At 50.5% G+C, this 27,081-nt stretch overlaps 1 protein-coding gene across 5 annotated transcripts; it reads left to right on the forward strand.

The window, feature by feature from the left end:
- Positions 1-247: 247 nt before the first annotated feature.
- Positions 248-27,055, forward strand: DGCR8 (DGCR8 microprocessor complex subunit). 5 transcript variants are annotated; one of them, XM_028527099.2, is made up of 16 exons: positions 248-407; positions 701-768; positions 4,907-5,120; positions 5,525-6,519; positions 6,967-7,126; positions 9,767-9,909; positions 10,071-10,353; positions 12,677-12,874; positions 13,121-13,222; positions 13,958-14,056; positions 15,778-15,860; positions 20,762-20,862; positions 21,192-21,298; positions 22,561-22,688; positions 23,951-24,064; positions 25,045-27,055. In XM_028527099.2, exons 4-16 carry the CDS (start codon positions 5,800-5,802, stop codon positions 25,126-25,128), a joined length of 2,322 nt encoding a protein of 773 aa, XP_028382900.1. In that variant the 5' UTR covers positions 248-407; positions 701-768; positions 4,907-5,120; positions 5,525-5,799; the 3' UTR covers positions 25,129-27,055. The 5 variants fall into 5 exon arrangements, with proteins under 5 accessions (XP_028382900.1, XP_035869971.1, XP_028382901.1 ...); XM_036014078.1 differs by lacking the exon at positions 4,907-5,120; XM_028527100.2 differs by lacking the exon at positions 701-768.
- Positions 27,056-27,081: the final 26 nt, after the last annotated feature.

The following is a 27,081-nucleotide window of genomic DNA, read 5'->3' on the forward strand; positions in this document are numbered from 1 at the left end:
ATTCCCGGCATTCCTTGCGCACCCCGTTCCCAGCGCTCCTCGCGGCGATCGCCCTCCGCGCGGCGAGCCCCGCCCGGCTTGCGACCGTTAGCGCGGCCGCGACCTCCGCGTCTGGTCCCGCCCGCGCGACCGCGCTATTGGGCTGCGCGCCGAGGCCGCGAGCGCCCTGCGCCGCCGATTGGTGGCCTCTGCAGCCCGCTCCGCGGTTTCCCCAATGCGAGGTGGCCGCGCCCAGGGATTGGCCGCGCGCCGTCAAGGCCCGCCCTCCGCTCGCCCGCGCGGCAGGCGGGTCCCGCCGACCGGGGAGAGCCTGGGTGGCCTTTCTGGTTGGCGGTGGCGGTCGGCTGTGAGGGTCTCCCTATTGTGGTCGGGCTGCGGGCAGCTCGGGCAGGCTGCGGGCGCCGGAGGTAGGTGCGGGGCGCGAGGGGCGCCCCGCGGGCCGGGCGGGAGCTGCGGCCTGCGCGAGGGTGCGCCCTTACCCTCTGGGGCGGAGGGCCGCAGGCCGGGGCGGCACGGCGGGGCGGGGCGGGTGGGCGTGAGGCGGGCATGGCCACGCGGACTCTCGGCCATTGTGAAACTCTGTGGCCGCAGTCCTGGGAGAGCGCTGGGCTGGGGTTGCCCCCGGCGGGGGGGGTGGGACGGTGGGGGACTTCGACTGAGGGGCGGGCCGCCACTGGTCGCTTTCCGCCCGTGTTAACAGCCCGAGTGTAAAGAAACACCCCTCGCCTTGTGGGCCCGAAGCCGTAGCATCGCTTTCAGGCGGGAAAGGTATGAACATGGTAGTGTTCGCTTACGACCCTGCGGGAAATCTGAGAAGTCGCCCAAGTCTTTTTCTTCGCTAAATGCTCATGGATTGAGTATCACGTTGATAGTCGGGATGTGGTTTTGTTGTAACAACGGTCGTGGTAGAAGTAAATGTAATGTGGCAACCTGTTGATAGTGATACCTGTCAAGTATCATCTGATGGACTTGGGTTGCTCATGGTAGGAATTTGATTTACCGTTTTTGCATGCTTGCATGTACCTTGTTACCTGATGCTCGGCAGTCGAGGCCAACCACTAGGACGGGACCCTCTGTTTCCTGGCAGCAGAAGGGATTTTTCAGTCATCGGGCTATGGGCAACCACGACACAGGCCTTCACTCGTTCAAGGGAGTAGATGGCCAGTCGATGGTGCTGCCTGTGAATACAGGATGTGAAGCCCGTTGGAGGATGACAAAAGGAATGGATGAGGTCATATTGGTTCTGGGTTGGGCGAGAAGGCACAGCAGGAGAGGCTTGACCTAAAGGCCGCAGCCACAGCGTTGTACTATCACAGTCGGTGCCTCTGTCAGCCCAGTAAGTGGGCTCCCAGTGAAGAAGGGTGCTGTCCCAGTGTGTTGGTTTTGCCCCTGGGTCAGGGATTCAGGGAAGCCTGCTGTGAGTGAGCCTGCTGCTGGCTTACAGTCCTGCTTGGCAAGCAAGGTTTGCATCCCTGTGTTCAATCAGCTGAAGCAGTAGTGAGGCCAGTGGCGGGATGAACCATCCTTTGAACCCTTTATGGCCAGGCACTGTGTGGGACAGGTCCCAAATATTTTATAGTCTACCCGTGACCTTGGGGGTAGGAAACATCTGACTGGTTTGCCCAGTGAAGCTGTGGCTTCTCTTGTGGTTGCCCTTTCCTGCTTGGTGATCTCATCCAGCTTTCTGGCTTTAATGCTGTTTCTCCTTGACATCTCCATCTCTAGCCCCAGCCTTCCACCTGTGCTGCAGCCTCACCTTTCTAACTGCATCTTCTACATCTTTGTGTGTTCCTTTGCGGCCAGGTAGCCATGGCCAAACCTTTATAAACCCCAGTCTTTATCCCCAAACACTGCTCATGCTGCATTCACCACCTCAGTGCATGGCAGCTCGGTTCTTGAGTGTGAAGCCACATGGGTTTCTCCGAGGTGTCCATGCAATCCTCAGGACATTTCTCACCACCTCTGGCTCAACACTGGTGAGCCTCTTAATTCTTCTTTTTGTTGTCACCCTTGCCCCTCCCCCAACACCCACCTGAAGTTTTTTTGGACATAGAATGGTTCTTTTAAATTGCAAGATAGTGTAGCCCTGACTGGTGTGGTTCAGTTGGTTGGATGTCATCCCATGAAGTGAAAGGTTGCTGGTTCGATTCCCGATTCGGGCACAGGCCTGTGTTGCAGGTTTGGTCCCTGGTAGGAGCACATGCGAGAGGCAACTGATCAGTTTTTTCCTCATGCTGATGTTTCTCTCCCTCTCCTTTCCCTCTCTAAAAATAAATTAAATGAAATCTTTTGAATGAAATTGAGAGTGTAAAATTGAGGCAGCACATACTGAAACTAGATTGCTTGGGTGGTAAAGCAGCTCCACCACTTTCTAGCTATGTGACCTTGAACAAGTTGCTTAACCTTTCAATACTGTATGAGCACCGGCAATTGAAAATGCATAAGGTGACCTGGCTGTGTGGCCAAGTGGATTGAGCACCTGCCTATGAACCAAAAGGTTGCTGGTTCCATTCCCAGTCAGGACACATGCCTGGGTTGCTGGCCAGGTGCCCAGTTGGGGGCATGAGAGAGGTAACTGATGGATGTCTCTCTTGCACATCATGTTTCTCTTCCTCTCTTCCTCCTTTCTCCTTTCTTTAGAAATAAATAAATAAAATCTTTTAAAAAAGAGAAAATGCATAAAATGCCTAGAACAGGCTCCTGCTGAGAGTTGGCCGCCACTGCTGTCCTTAGATCATGTGACCTTCCTGCTTGGACCCTCCCGATCAGTGGGCCCATCTCAATTAAGAGCCAGAGCCCTGATTTTCCTTGCCCTCATTGACTTGGCCTCCAGTCATATCTCCTTGGCATAGTGCTCTCACCTGCCACACCACACTCCTTCCCCAGGGCCTTTGTTCTCTGTGTACTTGGAATGTCCCCTCCTCACACCCCTACTGCCCACCTGGCTCACTCTCCTTACCTTCGGATGGACACCAGCCGTGAGACCGTCCCTGTCCACCCTTTCCGAAGCTGCCTCCCCTTCCCCAGTTCTTTGTTTTTTCTTGAGCACTTCTCAGTTTTTCTTAGTCATTACTTGACTCCTGCTAAAACGTGAACTCTGGGGGGCAGGGATTTTGTCTGTTTGGTGTCCTCAGCATCTAGGATAGGGTGTGTGTGCCATTTGTAAGGTGTTCAATAAATATTTGTTGATTGGGTGGAGAAAGCTTGCATAGGGAAAGTAAGGAACTTGTCCAGGACTGCCCCACTGTGGGGCTTTGCCCTGGGAGCTGCAGCCTTCTAGGGCTGGGCAGGTTTTCCTGGTCTCCCAAGGGGCGCACACTTCTCTCCAACCCACCCTTTGTGCCTTTTCAAGGCTTCCTTTCATCAGTTATTATCATCTTTGCTTTGTGCTTTTATATGGCTGTTTCTTAGCCTTTTAACATTGTAGCAGGTGTTCCCCGTCCTGTACTGCCATTTGTCTTCAATCCCCCCATTTCCTCATGTCTTCATTTTAGCTTTTTTTAAGCCCCCAGAATCACAGATTGGCTCTAGTTGGAGCTGGGCAGACCTGCCAGGTGCTGACAGGTTTGGCCCTGGTCTGATCTGTGTTCTGTAGCACTGGGCATGCTGACCTGCCTGTCCTTTTCTTAAAATGATCTTTCTTGGTTGCCAGGAGACTGGCGTTACTCCACTTGGTGTTCTGGTGCCTCTCTGGCTGCAGTCTTCTCAGCGTTTACTGCAGTTCACTCTTTATCTGTCATTATCTATGTGCTGCATTTCCTTCATCCTTAGCACCTTTGATGGAAACACCTCTGGGGGAGGTATTGTGTTAAGTTACCATTGCACCAGAACAGTAAGGACATCTTAGAATCTTGGAAATAGAGTGACAGCTCCATGGTCATTGCCCTTCCAACTGCCCAGGTGGTAGGGACCTTGTCTCTTGTTTGTGGTAGCGCCTCCCTCAGAGTAGACGATCAGTGTTTGGTGAATTAATTGATTAAATCTAAACAAGTCTCTGGTTTATATGCTGTGTTACCTTCACAATATGGCCACTATGCTCTGTCCCTTCACCGCAAACTTTTTAAATGTGTGATGTTTGCTGACTCCTGTCTATGTAGTCAGGCTGCCCCCTGTGCACATATGGGCATGCATGTGCATACCTGCGCCCGTGTGCATGGCATATTTGTGTATTTGTGCATCTGCACTGTGTATGTGCCCCTGCATGTGCTTCTGCTCTGATGCCTGTGCCTCCTGCAGACCTCTGGGTTCAGGATTGCCCCCTGAGCTTTCCTTCTCAGCCTCATGTTAGCCCTCTTGTCCTGCTTCCTCTGGAGTGAAGCTTCTCAGAGTTGCGTCCTCGCCCCTCTTCTTGCTCTGTGTTCCCTCTCTGGATGGCCTCTTTTCTGTGGTTTTGACGACTACCGCCTTGCTAAAGCATTCTGGCCCCTTTTTCTGGGCCAGTTACAGTTCCAGAGCTGTAGACTCAGCACCTGTTGGACAGAAATGCCTGGAGGCTTCATCTATTCCCCTCTGCGGGCTCCTGCCTGAATGCTGGAACATGTGTTCCTCCAGGAAAAAGCCTCATTGGCTTTCAGTTCCCTCTTGTCTGTGCTCTCCCGCCTCTACCCTGTTGGCAGAGCAGTCAGCCCTGTGTCTTCACTGTTCTAGAAAGCTCCTGTCCCTCTTTCACACCTTGGCCCTCTGGCCGAGAGGACTCCTGTGCCTTGGTTACAGGGACTGTGCCTGGTTAGTCTTCTTTCTCAAATAGGGATTGAATTGTGGCATGAGGGTCACCTCGCCCTTGGTGGCTCCTCATTGCCCCCAGGGTGGAGCCAGGCTCCAGATGGCACTTAGAACTCCCTGGGCCTCGGCTTCAGCTGTCTCCTGTAGCTGCCCCACCAACCCTGGCCTGGCTCCCTTCCCACAGCCACCACCCCTTCCTCTACTGAGAACAGAACCACGCCACCTCTGGCGACTTCAGCACGCTGCATCACTGTCCCGGTCCACGTGCCACCTTGTGGGCCCAGGAGAGCCCTGGGGTCCAGGGTGGCAGAGCGCCTGGCCGTGCCTCTGAGGCCCTAGTGCTGCAGAGTTGAGCCGAGGGTCTCGCGCTCGCCCTCTGACTGACCCAGCCCTGGCAGGTGAGTAGATTGATGTTGCTCTAATGGCCGGAGGGAGGCCGCACACCTTATGTGTGTTTTGGAAAGGGCGGCCTTGCACCATTTGCTTGCTTACTGAAGAAGCTGAGGGGAATGCTTTGGTGAAGTTTAGTGTAGGTTTTTAAAAGATCCTTTTGAGCCTTAAGATAATATTGTTTTTATGCTTCTGAAGTAGGGACTACAGTGGACATTTAATGAAATATTTAACTTTGGACTTATCATTTAGGTCTTGAAGAAAAAAGTAAAGGTAGTGTGTTTTAAAGCCTACAAGGTTCTTTTAGACAGTATTATTTTCTTTACTACACTGTTAATAGCAGTTGACTCTTGGTACCAGGGAAGCAGACAGTTTCTGTCACTTGTGACGATGTTTTTAAATCTCTTTGCAGGTAGAAGAAGAAAGGTGCCACTTTGGCACGAAGAGAGAATCGCTTAGTCGTCAGTCATTTAAGCTGAGTGCATTGTGATTTCCAATAATTGAGGCAGTGGTTCTAAAAGCTGTCTACATTAATGAAAAGAGCAATGTGGCCAGCTTGACTAAGCCGTCAGTGTGTGCAGCGCGGGCAGGACGGCACCGGGTCTCAACGGACTTGTGCATGTTAGCTGTATAGATTTATGTAAGGTTTTAAAACTGGTCTTTTAAATAGTCTTAACTACTTTTACTATGGAGACATATGAGAGTCCCTCTCCTCTCCCGCGTGAGCCCGCAGGAGAAGCGGTGATGGAGAAACGTGCTTGTCCCCTCCAAGCGCTGCCCTGTGAACAGTCTCCACCACCTCCCCTGCAAACGTCCAGTGATGCAGAGGTAATGGACGTTGGCTCTGGTGGTGATGGACAGGCCGAACCCCCTGCTGAGGACCCACTCAACTTCTACGGAGCTTCTCTTCTCTCCAAAGGATCCTTCTCTAAAGCCCGCCTCCTCATAGACCCGAACTGTAGTGGCCACAGCCCACGCACCGCCCGGCACGCACCTGCGGTCCGGAAGTTCTCCCCTGACCTTAAGTTGCTTAAGGATGTAAAGATTAGCGTGAGCTTTACGGAGAGCTGCAGGAGTAAGGACAGGAAGGTGCTGTACACAGGAGTGGAGCGCGACACTCGTGCGGAGTGCGGTCTGGCCCTTAGCCCTGTCAGTGGAGACGTGCATGCTTGTCCCTTTGGTGGGAGTGTTGGTAACGGGGTAGGCATAGGGGGTGAGAGTGCTGATAAGAAGGATGAGGAGAATGAGCTGGATCAGGAAAAGAGAGTGGAGTATGCAGTGCTCGATGAGTTAGAAGATTTTACTGACAATTTGGAGCTAGATGAAGAAGGAACAGGCGGGTTCACGGCTAAAGCAATCGTGCAAAGAGACAGAGTGGATGAAGAGGCCTTGAATTTCTCCTACGAGGTATGTCAGTGACCTCTCCTTTGGAGTGCCCTTAACAAAACCCAAAGAGAGGTGTTTGGGAACTGCAGCATCTTTTGAAAGCTGTTGTTGCAGAGGAAAAAAGCCCATATAAGGTGGGATAACAATATGGAAAAGAAACCAAGGTTTTTAACTTTAATGAAAAGTTTGGCTGACAGGCCTGCCTTGTACCTTTTACCCAACCTGAGTTGGAAGGTGCTGCTGAGACGCGCTCCCTGATGGTGTGTGTGCCTGGGCCGAGCTTTTTGGCTTCATTTGTTGGTTTCATCCCATTTGTTTTTTTCAGATGATCATGCACCATAAGGCACACTTAGGTCCCCTCGAGAGCGTCTCATTTCTCTGTTCACTCTTCACTAGTGTTACTAAGCTTGCCCGTGGTGCAGGAATGTAGGTGCCAGGGCCATGGTGTCTGAACAGTATGTCTTGCAGGACGATTTTGACAATGACGTCGATGCTCTTCTGGAAGAAGGCCTTTGTGCTCCCAAAAAGAGGAGAGTGGAGGAGAAATACGGAGGAGACAGCGACCACCCGTCTGATGGAGAGACGAGTGTACAGCCGATGATGACCAAGATTAAAACAGTGCTCAAAAGTGAGTTGGCTGGTAAAAAAGTAGTGAGTGTTTGCTGGGCAGCAGAAGTGCAGGTTTGAGAGCCTTTGGGACACCAGACAGCAAGTAGTCTGGGCATACTTTTGAGTGCAAGGTAATCGTGTCGGCGGAAGGGGACAGACAAGACACAAGGATGCACCCAGAAGCAATACCACCCAGGTGCATGTCATGGTGTGTGCTGTGGAAACCACACAGAGGCCAATGTCTTGCAGAGGAACTGGGAGGGAACTTCTGACGGGGTGGGGAGTGCACCCCTGAGGAGGGGACATCATTGTGTTCTGGGAGATGACAAGACTGGCAACTAGTGTGTGTGGGGGCTGAGGCCAGAGGTGGGTGCTTAGCGTAGTGGCACGTGAAGGTCGAGGTTTAAGTTCTAGGCTCTTTCACTGTTGGGGTAAGCCACTAGAGGTGTGGAGGTGTTGAGGGGAAAAAAGGATGGTACAATAAATCTTGTTCTAGCATAATTGCCCTCAATAAAAACGTTAAACCTGATGAAATGCTTTTTAAAACAGGTCTAGAAACGTGTTATATTTTAAAAAGTTAAAAGGATACCGGTACTTGGAAAAAATCTTTGTAATTGGTTGTAAAAAGAGGCAGGCAGGTGTTGTTACACAGTGTTTGTCTAAAGGCACAGCTCCTGTGGCTGCAGCACAGCCCGTGTACTTCAGGTGGGCAGGGTGGGAGCTCCTGTGGGACAGGTGGAGGTCTTCTGGAGGTGCAGACAGTGGGATTTACACTTGGATTTGGGGACAGAGTGGAGAGCAGTGGGGAGATACCCAGAATTTTGGTTGTGCAGCTCCTTTGCCAGTGCAGTGCTGGTCTGGGAGGAGCCTGTCAGTTTCTGTCTGTCCTGGCAGCACCTGTGAGTGTCCGTGTTTGAGATATTGGGCTGGGCAGTTGGGCAGCAGAGAAGGGCTAAAGTGACACACGGGGACTCAGTGGGCAGATGGAAAAGGGAGTGGCACCCCAGCGCCAGGTCCCTATCCAGCAAGGAGGGCCGCAGGACACCTTAGATTGAGGGGCAGGGTGCAGAAGCTGATGAGGTGTCGTGGGGGGAGTGGGCAGGTGGTATGCAATTTCTCCTGGCTGTGGAGTGGACACGTCACTGGTGAGCGGCATGTGTCTGCCCATGTCGGCCAGTGGTTGGAACAGGATGGGTGTTGGGTTCATTGATTGCAGGTGGAGATCTGTTTGGGTCTGTCTCCACTTCTGAGGAGGGGTTAGAGGGCAGTCCTCACCACACCTTGATGTCTCTGGCAGATTTGCTTTGTCCTCTTTCTGTGGTTTCAGCAACCTCGTTCTGTGCAGGTAAAGCCAAGCCCATTCTGAGCGGTGCACAGGTCAGCAGTGTGCCTGACGGTTCTGTATGCCTGTGTGGGCACAGCCTTTTCCTCTGCAGCCTTTGCCACCTGGCAGCTTGCCTGGAAGCGGCGCCTCCCTTCTAGGAGTTGCAGCTCAGTCCTTGTGCTCACAGACTGTTTAGGCACAGCTGGGGCTGCTTTATGACCACTTGTTGTCATAAATGAGTGGCCCACATGCACCCGTGTCCCATGTTGTGGTTGGCTTGTATTTCATTTGCTTTTTCTCCTAACTTAGCACAAAGCTGGTGTAAGGCAGCAGCTTCTTGGCCCTGGCTCATTGGGGAGAGTGCCTGACAGGGTTCCTGCACTTGACCTGCAGCACTTCCTCCCAGGGACCGTCCTGATGTCCGCTGTCCAGTGTCGGCCACATGTGGTTGTCAGGCCTGGGGCCCTCCTTGCTGGGCAAGGACCTGGCACTGGGTTCCACCCTCTTTTCCATAAGAGTTGCTGGTGCTGTTTTCATCATGCATATATTTTTGTAGATTTCATTTGCCTTTTTTCCTTCTGTTTCTAAAATTTTTAATTTGATCCCAGTATCTGGAAGAAAATTAAATTTTAGTTGTCTTTGCCTTAGGCTTTTCCCAGCAACTGGGCCTGGTATCAAGTGGATAACACGTCTCGAGCTTTTTGTTAATGACTGCCTGTAAAGCAGGGAAGGGGTTGGTTGTAGTGGTTTAAAACCGAGTAGGTTTTTTTCTAATTTGAAGTAGTATTTTATATGCTGGTGAGAGTTGTGCATCTTAGGTATGATGAAGACTTATCACCTGGTCACAGGGCATGGTGTTCAACAGGCATGACATGCAATTTATTAGCGAAGCTTACCCAGCCCCTGTGGTGTCTCTGGACACAGCCAAGGTGGGAAGGTGAGCAGTTGAGTGTCCGTGGTGCTCACCAGCTGTGGAGGCAGCAGCTGAGGCTCCTTCATGCACCACATGCTGTCCCAGGCCAGGAGTACAGCAGTGAGCAAGGTAGACCCTTCGCTGCCGTCACAGAGTGACTTAGAGTCTGTTGGTTAAGCCCAGATGAACGAGCACAGCGAGAGCACAGCTTCGTGCAGAGGAGGTGCTAGGAGCTGCCAAACAACAGGCAGGGCTGGGATAGGCTCTGGAGGGTGGGGCACTTCCCTATTTGTCTAGTTCTTAGGGCTTCTTTTCAATATTTGATCCATTTTGCTGTTTTTGTCTGCCACATGTCGTAATTTTTAAGAAGTCCCAACAGTTTTTGTGTTTTTCAAGTGATTGTAGGATGTTCTTCTGTGCAGGTCGTGGCCGCCCACCTACGGAACCACTGCCCGATGGGTGGATCATGACATTCCATAACTCCGGAGTCCCTGTGTACCTGCACAGAGAGTCTCGGGTGGTCACCTGGTCCCGGCCGTACTTCTTGGGAACAGGAAGCATACGGGTAGGGGTTGCATCAGTCGTGAATGTAGTCTTGTAAATTGGCAGATAAGAACCTGCATGTCTGCACCCACTGCATCATAGCTGAGCCTTGGCAGGTGAAAGACAGGATATTCAGACCTTTGGGGTCATTCCTGTAATCCATTGCCATTTTATTGTCCACAGAAACATGACCCTCCTCTGAGTAGCATCCCCTGTCTGCATTACAAGAAAATGAAGGACAACGAGGAAAGGGAGCAAAACAGTGAGCTCGCCCCTAGTGGGGAGGTATCCCCTGTCAAACCCCTCAGCCGATCTACAGAGCTGGAGTTCCCCCTGGAAGAGCCTGACTCCATGGGGGCTGACTTGGGGCCTCCAGATGAGAAGGACCCGCTGGGGGCTGAGGCCGCCCCTGGAGCCCTGGGGCAGGTGAAGGCCAAAGTTGAGGTGTGCAAAGACGAATCAGTTGGTAAGTTTCCAGAGGGAACTCTCTTTCCCCTTTGCTGCCTTGCACTGTCTGCAGGGATGCCACTACATTCCACGCTTCCTGGGTGCCTGCCCCTCTGCTGAAGGCCATCTGTTCCTGGTTATGTGTGTGAGGAAGGGACTGCTGGGGACCTCTGTCTACTCCTGCATGGCTGCCAAGGCCCCACGCCCTGTTTGGAGAACCTGCTGGGGTCCCACGCTCCAGGCCCCTGCTCCTGGGCTCTGCAGGGCCCACGTGGCTAATGCTGCCATGGAGGTGGCTACTGTCAGTGCAGACCTTTCTTCTCTGTCACATTTATGTTTTCCTCAAGTCTTGCTTTTTCCAGTAGGATGTGTTCGTGAGGTGTTTTGATTTATCCTGATGTGCTCAGCGTGAGCTTCTTCAATCCACGGATTCAGTGTTGGGAAACTTCCACTATTCTGTGGACATTGCACGCTTAAACCCTGCAATTGCTTTTTGGGTGTGTGCTGGTATTTTTCACTCTCTCTTCTGTGTCTTTTAGCTTAGTTCTACCCATTCAAGGCCTAGTTGTCTCTTCAGTGATGGCAAGCAGTTTTAGCCCACCTGCTGAATCTTGTTCAGAGAGGACTTTGTGTTTTCAGGACTTACGGTTGTCTGTCTTGCTGCCTGGCTTGTCTCATAACTATTTCGTGTGAGGAGCCCTGGAAGAGCTAGGGGGATGGCATCTGGGGGATAGGGGGAAGGAGCGTGATGTGTGGGGCCTCGGACACCTGGGGAAGGTCTGAGTCTCACTGACCCCCAGCTCCTGGTGGATGAGCCTTGGCCTCTCCTCAACCTGTCTGACTGGTGTTGCCTCCCTCCCCAGTCCAAGTCGGCTTCCTCTGTCTTCTATTGATGTGCTGGGGCTTTACTCAGCGACCTAGCCAGAAGGGAGCTCTCTCTTTAAGGCAGTAGTTTATTTTTTCATACCATCTTTTATGCACATGTAAATTAATATGTCCCTGTTTTTTTTAAAACACCTGCCTCTGGCTTTTAACCTCAGTGCTTTCTGAGAGGTGACCACTGGTGCTAATTTCCAGACTTCTCTGAATTCATATGCAAAGAAATAACATAACCTATTTTTCGGATTATAAGACCCACCCCCCATAATGGTTGTTAATGTTGCTGTTGAGTTCTGTTTACATTTACATTGGTGAAACATTATGTTATTTATGTTACTAAATATTTTACCACTTTTTTTTCTTCAAAAATTTTTTTCTCTGTTTTCCTCTAAAACTGAGGTGCATCTTATGGTCTGAAAAATACGTGTAGTTTCAGCTTATAATTAAGTAGGTGCGAGTATATTGTTTTGTAGCCTTTTCTCTTTTTAAAGATTTTTTTTTATTTCCAGAGAGAGGAAGGGAGGGAGGAAGATAGGGAGAGAAACATCAATGTGTGGTCGCCTCTCATGCACTCCCAACTGGGGTTCTGGCCCACAACCCAGTCATGCGCTCTGACCAGGAATCGAACTGGCAACCTGTTGATTTGTAGGCCGGCACCCAATTCACTAGGCCATACCAGTCAGGGCTGTAGCCTTTTGTTTTAAAAGGCTACATCTCAGTTTTTCTAACAGAACCCCTCCTTCCACCTTCTGCTTGCACCGCTCTTAGGGCTGGGTGTGAGCCACTGCACGCTTGAGTGGTAGGAGGCAGGTAGGAAACTAGTGAGGCCAATGGGAACCTCTAGGAAGTAATGAGGGGGGAGGAGGAGGAGGTAGTAGGTGTGGGGGTAAAAGTAGGGGGCCCTGGGGACCTCGCTGAATGGTGAGGGGAGGGGTACTTAGTGGAGGCATGGCATCTGGGGGAGCTGTGGGGTTGGGCCAGAGACCGGGTGGGGAGAGGTGTGATGCGTGCCAAGGCCTGAGCTGCCTGGGTGTGTTGCTGAATTTGGAGGCTGCCAGGGTGGCTGGAGGGGAGAGAGCAAGATGGACAATGGGTACACAGCTCCTCTGACTACTGTTGGCAGTCAGTGCCTGTTTTGATACAGGGGCAGAGGCCCTGAAGGCTGCCTGATTTTTTTTTTTAATCTTCCATTAAAAAAGAATTTTTTTTGTTCTTTCCTCAAATAAACTAAAAGAACATCCTAGAAGTTTGCTCATAGGGACCTGCCATAAAAAACTTGAACCACTTGAGTGACTGGACCTAACTCTTTGCTTTCCTCGCCCTTCCAGAGGAACAGGGCAAGAGCAGTGGGGATGGCGGGTGGGAGCTGTCTGACTGGAGGCTGTCGCTATCCAGTTCACTGGGCAGAGGAGACAACTTGATGTGGAAAATCAGTCATTTGGTCCTCTGGAAATCTTGTGCAGATCTTGAGGAATTTCGGAGCTACCTGGAGAAGCGTTTTGACTTTGAGCAAGTTACTGTGAAGAAATTCAGGACCTGGGCTGAGCGGCGGCAGTTTAACCGGGAAATGAAACGGAAACAGGCCGAGTCTGAGCGGCCCATCCTGCCGGCCAATCAGAAGCTTATCACTCTGTCTGTGCAAGATGCACCCACAAAGAAAGGTGAGTTGGGGCTTGAATTGTGACATTGGCAGACTGGTTATACTGGTAATTTTTCACTTGATCTTAAAATGTATACTTTGCATGTGAGTTGCATTTTAATTCAAAGCTTACATTTACCCTGCAAATACATGTTCATGGCAATGAGCCCCTAACACAATGACCTGGTCACTTGGATGGTGCCAGGTCCGAGTGTTAGCCTATAGTAGGGTCCTCACACTGTTTTTGAGATGGCCTTTTTTGTCACAGAATTTGTCATTAACCCCAATGGGAAATCTGAGGTCTGCATCCTGCACGAGTACATGCAGCGTGTCCTCAAGGTCCGCCCTGTTTATAACTTCTTTGAATGTGGTAAGTTTACTTTCCCATTTCTCAGTCCTAAGGTCACACACCTTACTTTGGTCATGGCTGGGGAGGCAGGAGCTGGCTTTAGCTGAGTTAGAAATGAAAGGGAAGGACAGGGAGAAGGGAGTTGCAGATAGGCAGCTCAGTTTTATGGGACTGTGTCCAGTCTAAGGGTCAGTGCCCTCCGCTTCCCCTCATTTGTTCACAACCCCCTTCCTCATCTTTCTTTGTTCGTTATTCTGAGGAAGGCCTCTTGCTGTCTCCGGCTCCCCTAGGTAGATGAAGGGATTTCAGGCCTGCAGTTCCCATCAGCTGTCTCCTGTCCATCCTTGTCACACCTCTATGAAAACCAATTTGTCTTCCCCCTCGAAGCCAGAGCCTAGGAATTACTGACTGTTCTTGTCGTTTCTTTGGCTCACTACATCTGTGCTCCCCTGCCCCTCACAGTCCTGTGTCTGTTTCTCGGACGTTGGTCCCTGTCTCTGGTGTTTCTACCTCTGACCCCTTGTTTCCCCTCTGCCTCACTATCCCGTGGTCCCCATTTACTGAACTCTTACAGGTGTGCTCCCTGCCGCCCCATCTCAGCTCCATCTCAGTGTCTCAGGGCGTCCCCTTGTCTCCGCCTCCTGGCAGCAGCCCTGACCCCACTTTGTCTGTTGGTGTGAGCAGATGGTGTGTGTGTGCATGCATGCTTTTAATGTCTTGGCAAGTGTGTTTTAAAACAGTGATTTTAATTTTAAGAGAACCCAAGTGAGCCTTTTGGTGCCTCGGTGACCATTGATGGTGTGACCTATGGATCTGGAACTGCAAGCAGCAAAAAACTGGCGAAGAATAAAGCTGGTAATGTGCCTGCTTAGGTTCAGAGCCCCACGCCGCCCGCTGTGTCTGCCCCTCCTCTGGTCTGGGGAAGGCTGAGCAGCAGCCCAAGTGGGAGGGGTATGGGTGTGGAAATCCATTTTATTTATGTAATTATCTGTTTTGATTTTTAAGAATTAAGTGCTTATTGGGAAAGACTCATATATAGAAAGTAAAACCTGAGAAATACAAATAGAAGGTCCCCTTCTCTTTTTATTAGCAGCTGGCTTAAAATCCTCCCCCTCCCCCCCCCACCTCACAGAGCTGCCTAGGCTGTGCTAGGCACATGTTTTATAGTAGGTTTGTGTTTAAAGCGAGCAGAATGTGGGTATGCTGCAGATGGAAAATGGGAGTCTGCTTGCTGTTGGCATTTTCTTCGAGTGGTTTCAACATTCATGAGGACAATATCCTGAGTCCTTCAAACTCCAAATTTGGGACTGCCACTCACTGAACACAGCATAACAGATCAGTGAGAGAGCTTATGTTTTCTGGTTAAAACTCATTGCTCTTTTTGACCATGTAGGTGCCGTTTGCTTTTGTGCCCAGCACAGGTAGCTGCTCGCATTCTTTTCCAAAAGCCATTTGTTCCAGCATCAGAGCTATTTAGCCTCTTAGGAGTGGACCGCATTTCGCGGGGGGGGTTGGGGGGGCGGTGGGCATTGGGTGCATTCCAGGCTCTGGCACCATAGTTTGTGAGCAAGAATCAAACCATAGTTTGATTCTTGAGATTTCTACCATTCCCATATTGTCCAGAGCAGCTCTGGCCCTTCATAGTGTGAGGTATGTCAGTTTTATCAGTCTCACTGGGTCTCTAGTTAGTGAGAGTGTTTTTGCTCTTGGGACTCACCATTTCCCTTGTGTTGCTTTCCTTTGTCAGTGTCTGCTGAGGACAAGTGGGGTAATACGTTATTGTCTGCCCTTCCCCTGTGAGGCTGTGCTGGGCTCACACACTCCACACCATTCTCCAGGAAGGCCTTTTGTTGAGCTTGGAGAAATTCTGCCAAAAGACTTTGTTTAACAGTCTGAGTGTTATCAAGGTTATAGAGCAGATAACCCTCAGAGCAGGGCCCAGGGTGGGGGGCGGAGACATCCTGGTGGCAGGGTGTTGCTGCACTGCTCCCCATGTGCAGGGTTCCACTCCTTCTGCCCAGACCTTGCTGCTGTCTGAACACCTGCACTTAGATATCTTGCAGGCACTACAACCCTATGGGGTCAGACTATTGTACCCCGCCCCCCCTCCCGTGCCCCACTTTCCCCACCTCAGTGGTGGGTGGCAGCCTTGCTCATTCGAGCATCTGTGCTTAGCATGGCTCTCTCTTGCAGACGCTTTCTCCAGAGGATCCTTTGGATCTGGCTGCGTCTGCCTGCCACACTCATGCACCCTGCTGAGTTCACTGTCCTCCTTACTTGGTCCAGGCTCTGCTGAGCCATTTGCCTGCATGCCACCTGGTTCCTCTCACATGCAGATCTCCTCTCCTAATCTGCTACAGGTGCCTCATGGCACAGGTCTCCTTCGCTGGGGATGTGCTCTTTTCCATCCTCTGCTGTCCCTGTCTCTGCAGCACTGCTGCTTCGCGGTGCCCTATACCCCCACTGAGCCCTGGGGTCCCTGGCCCTCCCTGCAGAGGAGCCTGTGATTAGCTTGCCCTGCAGTTGGGAAGCAGGCTGGGCCTAAGCCCTCATCCTCAGGGCTTTTCTTTTCATAGCGAGAGCTACACTGGAAATCCTCATCCCTGACTTCGTTAAACAGACTTCTGAGGAGAAGCCCAAAGACAGCGAAGAGCTTGAGGTGAGTGTCATGGCTCTGCCCTGTGGGGCTGTGACCGCAGCGCAGCCTGTCCTGCCCTGCTGCACGGGTGCCCCCAGTGGTCAGGCCGCCCAGACTTCAGGTTGTGTTGTTGGGTTTTACCTCATGAAGGGGAGCTTGCTCATCTTGGTGAAAGCAGGGGACAAATGTCGTTTCTGTCCTTGTGACACACGGTTGATAGTGGGAAGTGGTTCGTGTGTGATGAATGTATTTGGGAGCACATCAGCTTTCTTCATAGATTGGGAGCGGACCTTTGAGGCAGAGTCAGCAGCCATTAGATTGTTCTTTATGTTAAGAACCTCTTAAAACTACTGTGAACCTTTGTTTGTTTTGGTATATTTGACTACGATTTGTAACAAGGCTTCTCAAACTCTGAAGAATGCTTTTTTATACAAGCTTTATTGATGCATGTTTCATATACCGTACATTTTACTGTTTTAAGCTCAGTAGTTCAGTGGATTTTTGTGTATTCAGATTTGTGTGATCATCACAACAGTCTAACCTTAGAATGTTTTGGCTAGCACTCCCAGTGCTCCCCTTCTCTAGCCCCTCAGCACCCGGAAATCACCGATTCACTCGCTGTCTCTCTGGGTTTGCTGGTTCTGGACACTTCCTGGGAACGAACCCCCTCACGTGCGGTCCACTGTGTAACTGGCTTCCTTCACTCAGTGTGCTGGAGAGCGTGTTCTCCTGTCTGTTCCTGGGTTACTGAGCTTTTGCCAAGACTAGATGTTGGATTTTCTCAGATGGCTTTTCTGTTTCTGTTGAGAGGATCATGTGGTTCTTGTTTTTTACTCTACTAATATGGTGATATATTACATTGAGTTTTTGAATGTTAAACTGACCTTGCATTCCTGGCATAAATCCCACTTGGCCGTGATGTACAGGGTGTAATTATTTTTATGGGCTTCTGGATTTGGTTTGCCAGTATTTTGGTAAGGACTTTTGTAGCTGTATTTATTTACAGGGGATGCTGATCTGTAGTTTTCTTAGGGTGTTTTTGTCTGGTGGTGTTAGGGTAATACTGGCCTCAAAGAATGAGTTGGAAAGTGTTCCTTCCTCTTCTGTGTGTTGGAGTAGTGTGTGAAGGATTGGTGTTAATTCTTTAAACATTTGCTAGAATTTACCTGTGAAGCCATCAGGGCCTAGAGTTTTCTTTGTTTGAAGTTATTTAATGATTAGTTCCATCTTTTTACTTGTTACACTTCTATTCAGATTTTTTTCTTTCTTTTTGAGCCACTTTTGGGACTTTGTATATTTCTGGGAATTTTAAAGTTTCATCTAGGTTATTTAACTCATTGGCATAAATTTGTTTATAGTATTTCCTTAACTATCCTTTTTGTTTTGGTAAGGTTGTGATGTAACTTCTTTAATGCTTGATTTTAGCAGTTTGAGTCTCTTTTTTAAAAATTCTCATCTGAGGATATGTTTAATGATTTTTAGAGAGGGGGGGGAAGGGTGGTGGGGGTGGAGAGAGAAATATTGATGAGAGAACCATCAATCAGTTGCCTCCCTTGTGCACCCCAACCGAGGATGGATCCCGTGGTCTTTTTGGTGTTGTATGGGGACAACACCCCAACCACCTGGGCCACCCAACCAGGGCTCGGGTCTCTCTTTTCTCAATCAGTCTAACCAGAGTTTTACCAGTGTTGTTGACCTTTTCAAAGTTCCAACTTCTGGTTGGTTTTGTTGGCTTTTCCTTTTTTTTTTTTTTTCTTTTAAATTCTTTAGGTGCTCTAGCCTTTCTTGTGCTAGTTTTGGGTTTATGGTTAGTGTACTGATTTGAGATTTTCTTTCTGTATAGCTTACAGCTATAAATTGTCTTCTGTGTACTGTTTTAACTGCATCCCATAAACTTTACTGTGTTGTGTTTCTGTTTTCATTCATCTCAAAGTATTTTTCTAATTTCCTTTGTAATTTCTTGAACCTTTGGTTATTTTAGTTTACATAATATATTTGTGGCTTTTCCAAATTTCATTTAGTTACTGATTTTTAACTTAATTCCATTGTGTAAAAGCAGTTAGTTTGATTTCAACCAGTCCTTTCACATTCATTTAGGCTCGTTTTGTGACCTAACAGATGGTCTGTCCTGGGCAATGTCCCATGTACATGTGAGAAGAGGGTATATTCTGTTACTGGGTGGAGAAAACCGGATGTCTTTTAGGTCTAGGTGATGTGCAGTGTTTTCTGCCTAATTATTTAATCCGTTATTGTCAGTGGGTATTGAAGTCTCCAGCTGTTACTGTTGGATTGTTTATTTCTCCCTTCAGTTCTGTCAGTTTTTGCTGTATGTATTTTGGACTGTCAGTTGCTTTCATTTGTAATATTTGATATAATAAGAAATATCTGTTTGGTCTTTGACCTTGGTTCCTGGGACAGAGCTAAAGTAATACAGTAAGTTATTTTTTTGTTTCCAGTTCTTGAACTAGCTCCAGGTTGATAAAGGTGAATGCAATGTCTTTTGTTATTATTATTATTATTTTTTACTTTTTAAATTGTTTTGGGGTGGGGGGAGAACACAGTGATTTGTTGTCCCACTTATTTATTTATTCAGTGGTTGGTTCTTGTATATGCCCTGACTGGGGATTGAACCCATAACCTTGGCTCATCAGGATGACGCTTTGACTGACCCAGCTGCCTGGCCAAGGGTATTGTTCTTACTATTCCCCTGTACCACATTGGAGTTTATTTATGTTAGCGAAGTGACTTGGAAAGACCCTAAGGAAGGGGTGAGGCGCTGTTTGCCAGGGGAACCTACATTTAATTAGAGGGTTGGAATTTTTAGCCCCACCCTTCATTCCACCCCCACCCCCAGTTTCCAGCCAAGGGGGTAAAAGGGCTGGAGGCTGCCTGCGTTAATCACTCATAGCCAGTGGTAATCAGTTGTGCCTCTAGTGAAGCCTCCATAAAAAAAACCCAGCCAGTGGTGTTTAGGAGCCTCTGGGCTGGTGAGCCCATGGAGACGGAGGAAGAGTGGTGCGCTTGAAGAGGGCGTGGGAGCTCTGCGTTCCTGCCCTTCTCCAGTCCTTTGCCCTGTGCCAGCACATTTCAACTGGAGTTCCGCAAAATTTTTAGAACGTTCAATACCTTACTATTTAGTCAGGGCACTGACCTCTTTTCCCTTAGATTGTCAAGTAAAAAAATGACAACAGCCAATGTAGCAATAGCTGTCCACAACAAAAACCTATTTTTTTGTCAGATTGGCGAACATTTTTTGGTGTGCCACCTAATTTTAGTAATTAGTTTATACGTGCCCTGAGATGAAAAAGGTTGGAAATTGTTGGAATGGGGCACTGTAGGTAGTTTGCATTTTCCAGCAATTGGTCTGTTTTATCTAAATGCTTGAATTTATGGGTATTGGGTTCTGTGTGGTGCTCCCTCGTGGTCCTTCCCTATCTGTTGGGCACCAGTCTCCCAGCTCTCCTGTGCTGTGCTTAGGGGGTCCCTTCTGTCCTTTGCCTTGTGCTGTCTTGAGCAGGAGCCCCCACATTCCCCTGACCGGTTAACTACCAACTACCAGGTCATTGTGTGTGGGCCTTTGCCAAGGCCTTTGGGTGTTTTGGGGCTTCCGGGCACGCAGCGCATGTGTGTCCTGGCTTTAGCTGTCAGGGAGAAATCTGGAGCTGCAGGGTACGCAGGGTCTCCTCCTGCTCAGCCAGATCACAGGTCCACAGCCCAGGTGCTGGCTACTGGTTCGAGTGGGTTTCACAGGGTGAATGAAAACTGAACATTGCTGATGGGTTGGCTGCCTGGCCAGCCATTAAGGATGGGTCCAGGGCCTGGGCGTGACTTCTTATGAATAACTTTTCCTGGAAACTGATCCACACTGATGTAGGTGCTTAAGAGTGGAAACGTCTTGTGGGCACCTGTTGGAAGAATAGTAGCCAAATGATAGCAAGAGGATTTCCTGCTGACAGAATCGGCAGTTCTCTTCAGAAATAGTGCCTTCCTTTCCTCGACTCAGTCACAGTGAGCACCCCAGTGCCTTGCTCAGAGCAGCTGTGCTGTGTGTTCTTATAAGAAGAGGGGAGGGCAGTGGAGAGAACACCATGTGGAGATGGGAGTTTTGCTGCCACAAGCCAAGGAAAGCCTGGGGCCACCAGAAGCTGGTCAAGTCAAGGAAGGAGCATCCCTGAGAGGCTTTAGGAGCAGGGCCCTGCTGACACCTTGACTTTTGGACTTCTGGCTTCCAGAATTGGAGGAAATAAATTTGTTGTTTTAAGCCACCCAGTTTGTGTACTTTGTTATGGCAGCCCCAGAAGACTGCAGCCCCACTGGGAGGTGGGCCTTGCTCCTGGGTTGCTTCCCGCATTTACCAGGGGAGCCACTCTTGCCTGGCATCTGTCTCGGTTGTGCAGGACTTCCCTTTTTCCCCTTACCTGGTGAAGTGGTTTCCTGTTAATCTTTCATAATCTTTCTGTTCTTTGATCACAACGATCAGCTTTACATCCAGGATGACTTTGTGTTTGAGACGAGAGCCTAGCGAGGCCCTCTGCAGCCTTCCAGGAGATCAGCTGATAGAGAACGCAGCATTAGTCGGCTTGCCTCCTCTCTTCTGCAATCTCACAATGATCTTCATGTTTTTCTCCAAAGGTGGTTTATCTTGAGATTTCTGACTAATTGTGTGAAATCTAAAAATCAGATTCAGAAAAGACTCCTTAGACTGGTTGGCAGTGTGGCCCTGGCCCTTGGCTGCACCAGGGTCTGTCAGCCGTCCTCAGCACTCTTCAGCCTAGTCCAGTGTGGCTCCTTGTCTGTGTCTCTGAGGGCCAGCTGGACAGTTGAAGAGGGGTGAGAGGTGTTCCCCAAGGCACTGAGGAGGACAGGAGCATGGGAGCAGCTCTGCAAGGCCAGCACTTAGGAGAGGGTGATTTGTTTTATAGTATTTTAACCACATCAGCATCGAGGACTCACGGGTGTATGAGCTGACCAGCAAGGCCGGACTGTTGTCTCCCTATCAGATCCTTCACGAGTGCCTTAAACGGTAGGTGGGGGCTTCCCATCCTGAATCAGGCTGTGGGGACTTCTTTCTGGGTGCCCAACATCCTTAATGGCTGTTTACCCTGGCTTAAGAGGCCATACTAAAGGCTGAGCCATTACAAGTATTCTCTGCGGGCACAGAGCCCTTGCAGTCTCTCAGAACCCTGTGGGAGGGGGTTGGGTGTACTTGGAGAACCTCACCCTCTTCAGCCAAGAAGCACTTTTGGGGAAAGGGTTGGCATTGTCTTTAGAGAGCCCTTAAAGAACTCTCTGGAAGCAGCTATTTCTTCCTCCTCAGCTGATGTCAACCATTGTCTTTGTTTTCTCTTAAAGAAACCATGGAATGGGTGACACATCCATCAAGTTTGAAGTGGTTCCTGGTAAAAACCAGAAGAGTGAATATGTCATGGCGTGCGGCAAGCACACAGTGCGAGGCTGGTGTAAGGACCTCCTCCCCCGCCACTGCTGACTGTGTAGTCAGATGACTGCTGGGATGTTGCCCTATTGGCACCCCTCAATGTAGTCTCTCTGGGAGTTTTGAGCCCCTGTGGCTTGGTCTGGGGCCACTGCCCTACCGTTGCTCCTGAGTTCTGGCCATGTGCACTGACTGCGTCCAGTATGTCCGCTAGCATTTCACGTTGAGATCTGGAACATAGCTGGCCTGAGACGTGGCTGTGACAGTCCTCTCTCTGTGCTTCCTCTCTCCTCCTCCTCCTCCCAGGCTTGGACTAGTCATTCTGTCTAGGCCTTCCGTTCCTCTCCTGCCACCTCCGTCCCCTGGCAGCTCTTGGTCCCTGTGGTATTGGGGGACATCCTGCTCAATTGGTAGCAGAGCCTCTGGCTTGTCACACTCTGCATCTCTGTGCTGGGCGTGTGCTGCCCCTCTGCCTTCTGGTCTGTGTGTGCTACCTGTGCTCTTTACCTAACTGGAGTGTTGAAATAACCGCTTCTTAGAATATTTTAAAAGGAAACTTTGTGTAACTACTGTAAGCACAAAACCAGTGCTGTATAAATTAGAAGGTATGCACAAGTTGACCTGTGGAAAATGCAGGGCCACATGGAGACCTGGTGTGTCCTCCGCTCCAGGAGACACCAGCCCCACTGAGAAGTGTTCCTGAGCAGGTGGGCAGGGTGTGAAGTGGAGGAGGGGTCCTGGTGTTGGGACTCCCTCCTCCAAGCCGGGAGGCCCTGTATGGAAGTGTGGCTTGCCTTGGCCTACTGAGCCAGAGTGCTCACTCAGTACTTGCTGTTCTCCAGGCCCACTCTGCATCCTGGCCCTGCCTTCCCTCTGTTTAGGAACCTCCTCCAAAGCACACATACACTCTGGAAACTCCCCCTATGGGCCTTCTACTGCCTGCCTCCAAAGAGCTCAGGCCACATGTTTCATGATACCTTGTTGCTGCTTGTCTGTGTGCCTGGAAATGGGGGGATTATGCTGGGAGGGAGGACTCTTAAGACCTACCTTGGTCACGTCCTGGCCTTCTGGAGCCTCTGATGGGCTGTCCTACAAAGTGGGGTAGGGGTGGGTCCTGGTCCGGGGTTTGTGAGGTGCCAGTGCTCAGCTTGGTAGAGAGCAGTTCTTTGCCCTTTCCTGTAGAATGTGCCCTTGGCTCAGGTTGGAGGGGGCAGGTGAGCTGCTTTTTAGGCAAGGTGGCTGTGTGGACAGATGGGTGTTTGAGACTTATCCTTTCCCTCTTCACAGGTAAAAATAAGAGAGTTGGGAAACAGTTAGCCTCTCAGAAAATTCTTCAGCTGCTGCACCCACATGTCAAGAACTGGGGGTCTTTACTGCGCATGTATGGCCGTGAAAGCAGCAAGATGGTCAAACAGGTAACAGAACCTCTCTCCCAGCCCTGGAGTCCCACTGTCATGGGGGACAGAGTCAAGCAGCTCTGCTTGTGTTCATAGCCGCTCCTATTGGGCTGTCTGTTGGGCCATGCCTGTGACTTTGTGGGGGTGGGAGTCTTCCCTGCCCAGAGGGCCTGGACCTGGCTTGGTAGTGTGGGGAGGGGACTGGAGTAGCGGGAGGTGCAGATGGGGAGTGCTGCCAGCCTGTCTTGAGTCCTTAGTCCAGTGACAGGAGGCCTTATGCTAATTTGAGTCCACCCAGTGGCTGAGGGAGAGTGAGCACACAAGGGCAACTCTTGGCAACAAACACGGTACTGACCTTTAATTCAGCAGCCTGCGTATCATCTCTTTTGCTTCTGCTGCGTTTGCCAAGATCTTGAGATTTAAACCAATACTCTTAGGTTTGTGTGCTTTGTCGGGTGGAGGGAAGTACCAGGAGGTATTTATTTTTTCCCTGATGTTTATAGAAAGTCTGTATTATCAGCACCCCAGTAAGTGGAGGGGTGGTCAGTGTAGACGGTAGGGACTGCAAAGGGTGAGGAATATGCTGTGGATCCTCAGACTATTCCTTAAGATTCCCTTGTTCTGGGCATGACAAGGCGGGGTGAGGGAGGTGACAAGGGCCCCCAGTGTGCTTAGGGGAACCTCAGGGTATGTGTTGAGAAAACTTGGGTGCAGTGCAGATGGCGTTTATCGCACCTTTTGTAATATACCTGCTTCTGTGCATCCTCTTGGGCTAAGATTGAGGGAGAAAGAGCCCACTTTGGCCTGTGGGTGGGAACCTTCCTTAAGCTGGAGGGCAAGAGGTCCAGCACAGGCACAGCCCAGCATGGGGCTTTTGGAGGGCAGGTGGGGCCTGGCATCCGTGGGACAGCAGTTGTCCTGAGAGATGGGGGGTGTTAGGACATTTTGATCTTGCACTGAAAGTCTAAGGCATGCAGAGAGCTCAGTGACTGGGGCGGATGGCCTCCTGGCCAGGGCCTATTTAGGCAGAGGGCTCTGGGCATAGTGAGTGCCTGGCTGACAGCTCTTTCTGAGGCCTGTCCAGCTTCACTGTATCTGGGCAGGAGTGGAGACAGCCAGGGTGCTTTTGTCCTGTGAAAACAGGAGGTTGTGGCTTTCTGTCCACTGAGGATGGGGCAGTGGGGGCAGCATGGACTGCACAGTGTTCTCTGCACAGGCGAGGGTGGGGCAACTGGTGCTGGGCCAGGGCAGTCTTGAGACGGAGGCACTGTGCTCCCCAGGAGACCTCAGACAAGAGTGTGATCGAGCTGCAGCAGTACGCCAAGAAGAACAAGCCCAACCTGCACATCCTGAGCAAGCTGCAGGAGGAGATGAAGAGGCTGGCCGAGGAGAGGGTGAGCATGGCCGTGGCTCTTTCATCCCCTTGCCCCTGAGGCAGGGGGAAGGGGCCAAGCTGCGTCATACTGTGGCATCTGTGGGGAGAAAGCTGTCCCCTAAGAATCTGTCACTAGTTTCTGACACCCTGGCAGTGCCCAGGCACCTGAAAAGCTCTAATCCTTCCACATTTGATTTGCTTGTCCTTGAGCTTCAGCATTCATGGTACTCGTGCTAAATCACGAATGCTGGCAGCCCTGACTTGTGGTTGTGAAGGGCCCTGCCGCTGTGTGCTGACTCTGGGTCCCCAGTCGGTGCTGGCTGTTTGAGGACAAGGACAGTGTACTGGCCAGGCAACCCCGCCCCCCCCCCCCCCCCCCCCCCAGTTTAGGGTCCTGTGGGTGACAGACTGCTGTCCTGGGCCTCTTCCTCTTGGAGTCCTCAGCAGTTCCAAGTGGGGAGTGTGGTTCACAGAACAGTTAAACTGGGGTAGGCTCAGTATCCGTGCAGCTTTCTAAAGCCAAACACTCAAGGGGCCTCTGGGCTGACCTTGTCAGCTATGGCATCAGCCTGGGCCCGAATAAACCCTGAAGGAGGTGTTATCTTTGTGGCCTTTTGGGTCCACGAGAGGCCTCACTCTTGTAGGTTGGGGGTTGGGAGAGAAACCCACCCAGGTGGTATATCCTTGGTGGCTGTGATCTCCTTGGCCCTTCACTTTTTAGTGTGTCCTTATTCTCAGGGAATCGCGTGGTACTTTGCTGTTCAGGTAGAGTACCTGACCCTCCCAGTCAGCCCCCTGTGCGACCCACTTCCCTCCCTTCTAGTCTGAAGTCTCAGAGCAGAGATGCAGAAATGCCCTCCTGCTCCAGAGGCTGCCTGGCACCAATCTAGTAGGCTTACCCCACCCACCCACCTGTTCCTCTCGGGAGCTTCTTTCCTGAAGGTGGGCTGCAGCAGGTTCTCATCTCACTGGCATTTCTGACCTTTGTTGTTTTTCTAGGAGGAGACTCGGAAGAAGCCCAAGATGTCTATTGTGGCATCAGCCCAGCCTGGCGGTGAACCCCTGTGCACTGTGGATGTGTGAGGAGGTAGCAGACTGGGCATGGGGGCTGCCAGCTCTGCTGCTGGGGAGACCACGCACTGCGCACTCTGCAGCCCCTTGCCTCCAATCTAAGTTCCTCTCCTACAGCCACACGTCTGAGGGGTGGGGATCCAGTACGTGGGGACAGCCAGGGCCATGTACTGTACCATACTGTACCGTACCATTTCCTTGGGGGCCACCCACAAGTCTGAGTGGGCATGTTAAAACATCAGCTCAGCCTGCCTGCACAGGTGGAAGCTGAGCTTGGAGATGACCTCTCTTGTATGGACTTACTGCAGACTGGTTTTATGAAGGTTTTCATGAGTTTTAGTACACAACCTGCACTGACAAGAAACAGTAGTTGATGACAAGATGAAATGAGAAAGTGATGGTCGGGTCACATGACACCCTGTGCCCAGGAGTCGCATGGGCTGCTGAGGGGCCTGGCGGGAAGGCTCGCGCTGGCAGCCTTCCCCTTCCTGTCTCCTGTGTTCCCCTTTCTCTGAAAATGTTATAACAGGAATGAGCATTTCAGACTGTTTTGGTTTAAAATAAACACAATGTTAGTATCAGAACTATTTTTCAGAGATTGCAGGCAAATCATCAAGGTGATTTATTCAGTGTGAGCCTCAGTCTAGCTTTTTGCCCAAGCCCTGAGCTGGGGTGTGGTCCATTTTTCTGTTTTTAATTTTTAACTTTAATTTTGATTTTAGAGATAGAGACACATGGATTTGTTGTTCCAGTTATTTACACATTCTTTGGTTGATCCTGTATGTGCCCTGACTGGGGAACAGATCTGCAGCCTTGTGTATTGGGATGACATTCTCTAACTGCGCTGCCTGGCCAGGGCCTTCTGAGTACGTCTTAATGTTCTAAAAACACACCTCAGACATCAAGGCCCCTTACCTGGCCTCTGGCAACTTTTTACTAAAGATTTTTGCACAGTCAATTCCCTCTGTCCACCCTTAATTTTTAAAGCTTTTATGATATTTTAGCATTTGGAAAGAAACAGTGCGTAGAAGATAGATTTGGAATTATGTAGCAGATATGAACAGTTAATGCATTTTAGCACGTGGATTTATTTAAGAGGAAACAAGGACCTTTAGTGCAATCCACTCTTGATCACAAACTGGCACTCCTCTCCAGAGGTGGTGCCAGCACATGGGCGGTGGCTTCATGGATTTCAGAGGCAGCTGCCTTGTGCGGCCGGGCCTGGTGACCATCTTACTCCTGACCAGCAGCCTGTGGTCTCCAGGTGGCCCCTGTGGACAGGTGCAGGGGTAGATGTGACCCTGGGTTGTCCCCATATGCAAGGCAGTGGTGGTGAACCATCTGTTTCCTGTCCCTGAGCACCTGTTCAGGGTGCCACATGCTCACGGTGCACTGCCAGATACAGGAGCCCAGCACTGGGTTGCATTGTTAACATTCTTGGGGTGTGCCTGTCCTCCACCACATCCCCTGTGGATGCTGTTTGCTTCCAGGAAGACAATGTTGGCCTTGTGGGCCACCCAGTGTATCCCTCCCTCGGCGCCTGTGTGACCAAGGTTGGGTTCTGTGTTGACCTTTATAAAACAGAATTCTCAATCAAGTTGCTGTAATTATACACTTGCTTCTGTCTTGCCTCCTGTCTGCAGCTGTGAATAATCATTTGACCGTGACTGTTTGCCCTTAAAACAGGCAGATGCACCATTGTGAACCAAAGCTTTGTGCACGTGTTACTAGAAGTGGGTGAGCCTCACTGTGGCCTTCCCAAGTCTTTCCTCTGTCCCATGTGTGGGTGCGAGTGTTGTGTGCACACAGCTGTACTGTGAGGGTGGAGGGCAAGGAGAGCCTCTGCTGATGCCATCTGTCATGTGCCTCCCAGGTGGCAGCTGGGCCATTGCTGTTAACAGTGACCCTTGATTGGACACATAAAACAAAATGACCAAAAGGTTGACTGGTGTTTTTCTTCTTCCT

This window comes from Phyllostomus discolor, chromosome 13, assembly GCF_004126475.2.
Source record: "Phyllostomus discolor isolate MPI-MPIP mPhyDis1 chromosome 13, mPhyDis1.pri.v3, whole genome shotgun sequence".
Lineage (NCBI taxonomy): Eukaryota > Metazoa > Chordata > Mammalia > Chiroptera > Phyllostomidae > Phyllostomus > Phyllostomus discolor.